The 10,419-nt window shown below is 36.1% G+C and overlaps 1 protein-coding gene across 1 annotated transcript in view; it reads left to right on the plus strand.

Moving 5' to 3' along the window:
- RP1 (RP1 axonemal microtubule associated) overlaps positions 1-10,419 on the plus strand; it is a 218,102-nt gene that overhangs the window by 109,573 nt on the left and 98,110 nt on the right. Inside the window, exon 28 of the mRNA XM_042869486.1 lies at positions 1,015-1,178. Coding sequence (XP_042725420.1) covers positions 1,015-1,178 — 164 coding nt within the window. The remainder of the gene's footprint in view (positions 1-1,014; positions 1,179-10,419) is intronic.

Consider the following 10,419-nt stretch of genomic DNA (forward strand, 5'->3'; position numbering starts at 1 on the left):
CGCTTTTCAGGATGAGGTTTTGGCCAGACCTCAAAAATTTGGAAAACAGATGAAAGTTGATTGCTTCAGATCAATCTTCATGAGGCAAATTGCTAACAGATAATGGGGTTTGCCCAAGATAAATACTTCTGTCAGACAGCAGATTTAATTCATGCAGGTTTTACCAGTTGTCTTTTTATTAATAAAAACTGCAGTGTAGATTGTGGCATTTCTTTGTAAGATGACTGTGTGTTTGTATTTCATTTGTTGTTTGCCTTACACAGTATAAATTAAAGTAACCAAGTGGAACTTGTTTCACACAGACAACAGCTGAAATCAAAAGAGGTGTGGAGATCATCCAGCCCCTGCTTTTCAAACACAGAAAAGCTTTTTCCAATAATGAAAGATTCTATTTAAAAGTAGATTTATATTAAGCTCCTTTCAGATATTTACATAACTTGTGTGCATCTTCGGGGGGCAAAGAAGCAATTTCAATATCAGGAAAGCTTTATATTAAATTATTTTTTAGAGTCCTCTAGTTTCAGAATCTCCAAAGAATCTTCAGTTCTCCAAAATCATTTACTTCATGCCAGTCTCAATGTCTTGGCTCAGTCCAAGAAAACAGAGCTCTATATGTGACACGTACATAAAATGAAAAGGAATTGTATGCAGATTATTTTGATAGGCTTTCTTTTTGCATTTCTTGTTTATATATTTTTGTCATAAACCAAATTCCGGAAGACGAGTTTTATTCTGTGGCAGGGGTGCTGCTAGAAATCTTGCCAGTCACTGTGTTTGTATTTCTACTTTTAAAGACTGAGGTAGTTGGCAACGTACTAAGGTTGCACGCCTTATCCGAGTTTGAATGATGCAGAATTTATCCAGCTTTCCATTGCTACTCCCAGCCCTGTAACTTTTTAGACATATATTAGTTATAGCTCCTGAGCTAAAATATTACTTTATGTAATCTGAATAACTTGCTAGATATCAGTTACAGTTATAGATGTGTTTTGATTTTACTTTTCCACTTTGCAGAAGGAGACTGGAAGATTACCGTAGTCACTGGGGATTTTGAAGCAGCTGGCACAACAGCAACTGTATGCCTTTATGTTTATGGAGAAAACAAAGCTTCTGGCCCTATTATTTTGGGATCTGGGAAACACCAGCTGTTTAATCCCAACAGTGAAGATATATTTAAGGTACAGTATGGTTTTTACATAGACACTGGAGAATTCAAAACATGGAAAACAGCTCTCCTCAAAACTGGATAATAATGATAACCGAAGGGACTCGAAGCAATATGTATATAAAAGGATCATTTAGCATTTCTAAGAGAGTGGTGGGCTTTTATGATAGTAAGATTTGAATCAGTAAATGTATTCAAAACTGCTTCAAGCGGACGCGCGTCTCTTAGAATGTTTAATACTTGCATCTGCTTGATGTGCTACTTTTAATAAAACACTTCATTTGCAGAGACAGAAAGTATACTTGCTTGTTCTTTGCACTGAAATAGTAAGATAGTCCTAGTTACTGATTGTATTGTATATCCACTCTTGGAAGCCTTCAATGTTGTAAATTCCTCCATGAGATTCTTCTGGTTTCCACCCACATACTGTCATGAAACCTTCTGTTGGATCAGATAAGAAGGAAGGAGAGGATGGATAGGCATTAGAATCAAGTCATAATTGATTGGCTAACTCAAGAGATTTAGAGTACAGATGTCCTACTTCTGAAAGAAAAATTAAAGGGTTGCAACTCTGTGAGAGATGCTTCAGAAATGTGAAATTTTCTAGGGATTTTCTAATTTCCTAATAGTTCCTCCAGTTCCAGTATTTCCTTATGACCCTGTCTCCTGCACTTGTTAAATCTGTAATATGTTATTTAGATTGAAATAATGTATGCGTAATGAACAGACGGAGATTCACTGACAGATGTGACAATAATGTTTTCAGATCTTTTTTATTTTTTTTGTGAGTTTGAAGTGTAAATATTTAAGTTCTGGCAGAGGGTGGCCTCTCCCTTACATTTATTTAAGTTGTTGATGACTTGGTTAAAGTTTCCAGGTAACAATGGGTTAAGAATATCTGATATCAAAACAGGGAAGCATAATCAGTGTACATCTGCCCTTCTGAGTAATATTGCAGTCAGAGGCTTTTCTTATGAAATCTATCTTCCCATATATGACTTCTTGGAAGTATTTGGTATGATGAAGCACATGCCAAATACATTTGAGAAGCTATCTGTCTTTCATTATCATTCTGCAGAAGATTAGGGAGACAGCAGTGAGTGGGGAGAAACCAAACACATGACATCTAATGCCAGGAAGAGGCACAGCAGGTGCTTGAACTCTCCTTCTCCTGGATCTTGTGTCTACAGCACAGTTATTTCTCAGTGTAGGGATTTCTGTCTGAGAGAAGGAAAACCACTGCTTATTGTGGAGCAAGTGCCTGCCTTTCTGACATTACCCTCAAAGCACCCACTGGAGCAGATATATTTTTAGCCCTAGTGAGGAGATGATCCTATACGTTTCACATTCACGTTAGAAATGAGCTTCACACATAAGATACTGTCACAGTATTTGTGGAGATGACATCTCTCCTGCTTCTGTTTCCATCATAACTCCTCCCTCCTTCTGCAGAAAGGCTGAGCAGAGAGGATAGTAAAAAAATATTTCTGCTTGATGCTCCATGCCTCCTGCTGCTTCACTGATGATTTGCTGCTCCGAATGCAGTTCTAGATAGCAGACAAAACTTCACTGGAAAAATCTTAATAAATAATCAATGATAGCAGTTGCACAGGAAGAACAGTTAACAACATAGCAATTGGAATTCCTAGAAGTAAGTCGTGAATATGCAATAATCTAAAAAATCATGAGAATTGTTAAAATTTGAGTAAATCCAAGTGTGTTCCTCTATATACTCCTGAGATTGTGTTACTCATCTAGAACCTGATTTTCATGTTGCTTGCATTACTGTGTAAATAAAATGTAACTTGATTAGGTTTGCTTACCTCTGATTGCTGTTTAAGTTATCTTAAAAACTGCTTCACCTTCAGTGTAATATATATATATCATATATAGTGTTCATATATATATATATATATATAAACACTATCGCCTGTAGAGATTCCTGTATGATTGTAGCATGCAACCTTTGCTGAAGGTAATTTAAATGGAAAGGGTTCTTGTTTCCAATCGGAGCCCTAGATTCTAGGTTCCCTCAAGATAGTTCCATGTAAACTGCCCTATATTTGTTCTTGTGGCTTAGGGATTTTCCAAACAGATGGGAAAGTCACAGATGAGCAATATGGAGTGGGGAAAGAAAAGGAATTTAAATTTGATGGGTTTTCCCTTCTGCTCAATAGCTGTTCCTGCATGTTGAAAGAATCTACTTCTAAGCTAAGGTTTTCTGCTTCTGTTACTTTTGAGGCATAATTTTTAGGGAATAATTTTTCTGTTGAGAGTCGTTTCTCTTCCAACAGAGGGACATCAATCTACTATAAGTTGCAGCATCCATCAGAACTGTGTTTCCAGTGCGTTTTTCAGTATTTCAAAAATACTGATTTTGGCAGTATGTTAAGTTGCTCCGGTCACTGAAGCTTTAATTATACTGTAAATTACATTTTCCAGAGCTGTGCATTCTGCATCATCATTCTTTGAAGCATGGTGAATTATCTTTTATGATTACACACTCAGTTTGATAAAGAAATATTTTTTTCCATGTTTTAAGTTTAATGTGTGGTTATGCCACACATTCCCTTCTTTGTCCCAAAGAGAACTAAGCAGAAGCTCGTAAGCCCATTATCTTCCAAAAAGTCAGCTTGCAATGTCTCAATTTTTATTACTTCCATAGAGAAGAATTCCTTACCTTTGGGTACAAGTTCAGCACTTCTAGTAAAAATGAAGTCAGTAAAAACATGGCTGGTTCAGTACCTTTGCTTTCAAACTAGTGTATGCTAGCCTTGCTGAGAGTGGCAGGACTTTGGTCCTCCTTAACAAGGATCTTCCCATGCTTTGATATGAGCCATTTACTTTGCTATCTTCTTTGCTATCTCTTTAGAGCAGTGGTGGTCCTGTTCTTACTAACAAATTCCCAAATTTGTCTTAAATGGCACTGTAATAAGCTATTGAGAGAGCTGGGTTTTTCCAAAGAAATCTTTAAAATCTTCACTTTGTTATAATTTACAGTCAATGGCTATCTTTCAAAACACTGAACAACCATTTTCCTTAAGTTTGTGACACGCATGATACTGCAGGAGGATTGGACATAGAAATCTATCACAGGAATGTATTGTACTGCATGAGTATACTTCTGTAGGCTATGAAGCTGCCTCATTGACAGTTAAAAATAGTTAGTTTCTTCATTTTTTTTTTTTATGAGCTACCCTTTCAACACTGACATAGTTTATTTACTCTGTTAGAGAAAAAATGACAGAGAATAATATAGGTAGATGAAAAGCAGGACTCATACTAATACTTGCAGAGACACCCTACTCATTAAATTTAATAAATACAGTGTTCCTGTGTTGAGGTTGCTACAAGTATTATTACCAGTCACATGTGCCTTATTCATAACAAATTGTTCTTTTCAAGATACTTATACTGCATAGCATCACACGATGTTTTTCCTTTTGGTTTCCTCCAGTTTTGATTAAAAATTATTACTTGTTTTAAATAGCCTGTACAGTAATAACCAACATTCCTTCCTTTAGAATCAGCCTTACAGTTTGCAAGGATCTGATGTTCCAGTGCATGTCTTCCATTCATTCCTGTACCCTAAGCCTTATTCACTGTTTCATCAATCAGAAGGGAGATGTCTAAAGTAAAATAAGAAGCACAGAGAAAACCAAATATTATAAAATAGGTTGAAGCAAATCCATTTTCATGCTTTTCTTCCCGTTTTTGAAATTAAAGAGACTGCAAAGAGCTCAGTGAGAATTGTTCTCAAATGGGAAGATAGTAGAAGTGACTGCAGGCACTAATATGGCTATTTGATCTCTTAACCATGGGGCTGCCAGTGCCTAGAATTTAGGCATAGCTTGCATCCTGCTCTGGCCATCATTTGGTCCCAAAGCAGTTGAATAAAACTTGAAGAAACCCAGGTTTCAGTAAGATATGCTTAAGGCACATAAAAGAGACATATTATTGGCTTTAATTCCACTTGGAACTATTCATCTCTCTACTAAATCTATACGATAATATGAACCTTGTTCCTTACTGAGATAAAAGGGAGAAGTATCTCTATCAGCTACGTGCTGCGTACAAAGCAAAATTTATCTGGTTCCAAGAAAACAACAAAGAAGGATTTTAAAGAGCTCACAGACAACATAGGAGAAAAACAAAATTCAACTCATCTTCAGGAAATGAAAGTGAGTTAACATGATGTTGCTTCCTCATTAATTCTGCAGTAAGGGGTACTACCATATGGTGTGGTGTGTATATGTATATATATATATATATATATACACACATATATATATACACAGCATATATAATATATAGTACCCCTTACTATATATATACTTGTGTATATATATATATATATATATATATACACACTCTCTCTCTCTCTAGGAATATATATTATCCCCTTTTGAGGTGTTTTTGTGAGAGAACTTTGTCATGTTAGTCAATTTCAGGTTAAATCTTTCATCCATATATCTATAAAATTTCCTTTTTGTGCCTCTGGACAGTAGAAGATGAAAACATATCAAAAAACCCTATGTTTTGAGTGTCTTCTCTCTCTCTCATGTTACACTGCCTACTTAGCTTCCCTTGTTGGCTTCAGGCAGTTGTATATGAGATTTTGTGACATTGTTGTCCTTTGCTAAGGGTCTCCCTGTTAAGATCTCCCCCCATTTTCCCTGGTCAGTTTTACCTTTACTCATCCATGTTTCTGCCTTTCTTTCCCATGAGCCATTTTCTAGTCTATTCAAATTTTTATGTCTCCTATTATCTCTGTATCTGAACATTTTTCAGGCATGAATATAGGACTAATATTCATGCGTACTCTTACAAATATTTTTTTTGTTTGAACTTGGCATGACTTTATAGAAGAGGATATACACTTTTAAAAGTCCATCACTTACGCTAGACAAAGTGAGATCAATGTATCTTGCATTAGAACAAAATAAGGTAAAGTTTATGATGGCCTATGCCTGATATGACTAGTTCCTTGACAGCCTTTTCATTATTTTGTTTCCTCTGAAAATGAATAACGCCGTGCATTATAGGGATTTTTCAGTACTAGGGTTGTCACATCTGGTTCTAACCTTGGAGGTAATGATGTCAGTCAGGTGATGACCACTGCACTGAGTACTGCTGAATTGCAGAGTAAAGGTTAAGAAGTCCAACAGTCCGGTTCAAGGGAGGATTAGCTGGAGTAGTATTTTGTTTCAACTTTTAATATTTCACAACATGGAGATATTTCTACAAGCTGTCTGGATAATCTGTTCCAGTATTTGACCACTTGTACATTTTTTTCACCACATGTTTAAGTTAAATTTTATTGTATTTCTACACTTAAATTGTCATTTCAACTTGTGCCCATTGCCTCTTGTCCTGATTATGACTGAGAAGATCTTGGCTCTATCCTCTTTGTAATTTCCTTTCTGGTATTTAAAGTATCTGAAGAGGAGCTAAAAGAAAGAAGGATACAGACTCTTTATCAGAATTTGTAGTGATAGGACAAAGGGAAATGGTTTCAAACTAAAAGAGGGTAGATTTAGGTTGGATATAAGGAAAAAGTCTTTTACAGTGAGGGTAGTTAGACACTGGAACGGATTGCCCAGAGATGTGGTGGAAGCCCTGTCCCTGGTGACTTTCAAGGCCAGGCTGGATCAGGCTCTTAGCAACCTGGTGTAGCTGTGTCCCTGTTCGTATTAGGGGAGTTGGACCAGGAGATCTTTAAAGGTCCCTTCCAGCTTTAAGGATTCTGTTCTATGATTTATAGACATTGATGAGAGCACTCTGAGCCTTCTCTTCTCCAGGCGGAACAGCCCCAGCCTTCCTCATAGAAGAGATGCTTCAGTTCTTTTGTCATCTTCATGTCCTTTCACTGGATTCTTCAGTTGTAGTGAGGCCCAGAATTGGATGTAGCACTCAGATTTGTGTCAACAGGGATAAGTAGACGGGAAGGACCACCTAATTTGTCCTGCTAGCTATGCTCTTCCTTCTGAGCAGGAGGCTGTTGGCCTTCTTTACAACAGGATTAAAAAATCCTTTACTCTCTAGGAATGGAATGCAGAATGCTCAAGTTTGACGTGCTCACAGTAACCTATAGTGTTGAGTGGTTACTGCATCCATCTGTTATAGGTAATATTCAGATCTGAGTGATAAATATCACTGTAAATCCATCAAGGAATGACACATATATTGCTGAGGTCAGTTCATGGTCTATCTGGTTGTTACAGAGTCAACAGTCAGAAGGAGAGTAAATGAGAAATCCAGTCCTAGTCTGAGGTTTTGGATTGAAGTGACTACTCTGTATGTAGCTTTTATTAAATGAATGCCAATGCATCTTCGACTGTTAGAAGCACTGTTTTGTGCACATCACTGTTCTTTCTTCAGCTGCATCAGCTCTTCATGCATAAGGTGCTCTTGTCTAACCACATCGTTGTTCTTTTGGCATGAACCTTCATAGTGAAGGCTAAGTAGAGCTTGAGTTTATTTACATGACGAGATCTTACTTGAGCTTTTTTACAGACAATGCTGGGTTATATTTCAGTTCACACCATTGATAGGCAATGTTTTGATTCTCATTTTGGAAAGCTTCACATCCAGTAAAACATACTAGGACTAACCTGGAAAAGTGCCATCCTCTCAGAGAAACCTCAGCTATGTAAATAGCTACATTCTCCTAATGAGGGGATTTTGTGCTTGTTTTGAAGAACTGACACCTTGATGTTGTAAATACATGGAGCAGGCATAACTAACAACACTGACAAAGAAAAGATTTTTTTTTCCACAGCTTTAATGTAATTATTTAGTTTTACTCCTTAGATGTCAATACACACTTTTATTTTTTTTTTTTAGTAAGACCATTACATTTGTATTCAGGCAGCAGTGATGTATTCTGATTCTCGAGTTCATTGACAAGTTCAATGACCATGATTCTTGAATAGGCTAAATTCAGACAGCCAGAAATTTCAAAAACCATGCATCGAGCATGGGTACCTTGTTGGTAGATCAGTTATGATATTTTTGGAAACACCAGCTGCATCCTCGCAGAGTAAAAATGTTTCCTACTGTCAAAGATTTCTCTGTTATATACAGGTGATATAGGAGTTACACAAAAAAGTCAATGATTTCTCTTTATTTTAGGAATCCAAATGCTGCACATGACTTTTCAGAAATTCTGTTAATGAGATTGCCTTACATGAAATTATTAATTGTCTGTCAAGCATAGCCTTTAGCAATTGTGTTAGACATTGGGATTTTGGGGTTGCTGCTCCTAAAGTACTGATTTATCCAAATCATTTTCATACTAGCCTGAGTTTATTTTAAAGAGTTTGCAGAATACAGTCTGCACAACAGCAGTACAGTGACTTTTCTCCTACCATGTAAAAGAGAAATAAAGTCATTACATATATTCTTTCTGCCATTACACTGAAGTTTCTTTCCACTCAATGTTCTCTTGTTAAGATATCACTTCACATTTCACTTAGATAAACATCTCAAGTACTTGAAAATAGGTCATACTGACTTCACTCAAAATATCATACTCATTCTAGAGGCTAAAAAATCTGTTTGCTTAGCTAATTTATAAGCAAACTCTAGTTTTTGCATCCTCTCTAGAATGAACTTCCTAGTAAATCTAGATTTTCATTTGTGCTTAAGGGCAAACTATAAAATGAGCTTTGCTCAGCCTCAATTTCAAAAAGTAAGGCTGAGTTTTCTAAGGCACATTTTAAAAAAAAATTAAAAGTTACTATTTCCTTTAGAAAGAAGAGAGTTTTCTCCTTAAGCTTGTACAAAAAATAAGTAACATTAATGAGCAAAGCATGCAATTGTATTGATTAGCAGTGTAAATTTGACTAACTCCATGTAAACACTTAATATATGGGTGTGACTTATCTACCTTTATTTAAAAATGAGGTACTTTTAAATATGGTCTGCAGTTTTCTCAATATTGTGTGGTATTGATACTATGAAAAATAAGTGTGATAGTGATGGATAGGGTAATCTTTTTATGGTGAAGAAAAGTCCTACAAAAAGAGTAGAATTACTGCTATCGCTGTATTCACAAAGATATTATTATGGATATTAAGTGATGGAATGAAAGATATTTATGAGATTGAACTGTTCATTTCCTTTAGAGCTCATCACAGAATTTAGCACAAATCAGTTAATACAGCAGGAGGGGTTTCACAGTCAGTCAACAAGTGAACTGTAAAAGATGTCATCCCTGGAGGAGCTCAAAGCCAGGTTGGATGGGATAGGACTGGCAGGGGGTTGGACATAGATGATATTTAATGTCCCTTCTGACCCAAGCCATTCTTTGATTTTATGATTTAGTCAATATTGGAAATAAAGGAACAACCTCTATGATCTAGTACTTGTTTTGGAAGAAGAGTAACTTTACCATGTTATAAGAGCATTTCAGTCTGCAGTTCACTGCAAGAACAAAATTGACGTACATATAATACTGTCCCAGGTAGTAAAAGGTAACTTGAAAGTAAGTCAGGAAAGTAAGTAAGTCTATCTTACCCCAAGATAATTTGTTCCCACTCTCAAATTTACAACAAAAGCTGAAAATGTTATTGACATCCTTGCCTTAATTTCCACCCAAGAATTAGCACGATTTCTTTTGGCCTGAGATCGCCCTTAATCAGTCAGAAACAGAAATATTAAACATATTTTCAGTTAGACAGTGTTCTATATTTTAAATTAATTTGAAGAGAGCATTCATTCACAAAAATGTGTCCTTATCTGTAATGGTTCTATGTCCTCCACAAGTTATAATTCCGAAATTCTTATGATTTGAGAATTTGAGAGAAAGGGATGCCTCATTCTTTTCCTTCCTGTAATCAAAAGCAAACACATATTTGGCTTGGCATTTTGGATGAATTTGCACTTAGCACATGGTCATAACTTCATTAATATTGTTACACTGTGTCCTCTTTCAGAGCAAGAATGCTACGGAGGGATAGGAATTACAGAAAAGATGCAAGCACAGGAATATTTAGAGATGTTAAACAGGAAGCCAGTTTTTCTGTAAACTCTATCAGTTTTGGTGGATTATTGTGTCAATTATCCAGTAAAAGGAAGTCCTTGCATAGTGATGAATGTTGCTTTGCTTTTCCCTCTCTTTATATTTCAAATTATCAGTTTTTTTCCTTTGGTCAATTGACACATCTGCTTATTTTTGTGAGCTTTCTTCTCTCCTGTTGTATCTGTGGTTTGTCAAACATCTACCACAACCCATCTTAGATTTCTCTCCC

The sequence above is a fragment of the Lagopus leucura genome, unplaced genomic scaffold (assembly GCF_019238085.1).
Source record: "Lagopus leucura isolate 7727_CA_CO unplaced genomic scaffold, USGS_WTPT01 Super-Scaffold_100002, whole genome shotgun sequence".
Taxonomy (NCBI): Eukaryota; Metazoa; Chordata; class Aves; order Galliformes; family Phasianidae; genus Lagopus; species Lagopus leucura.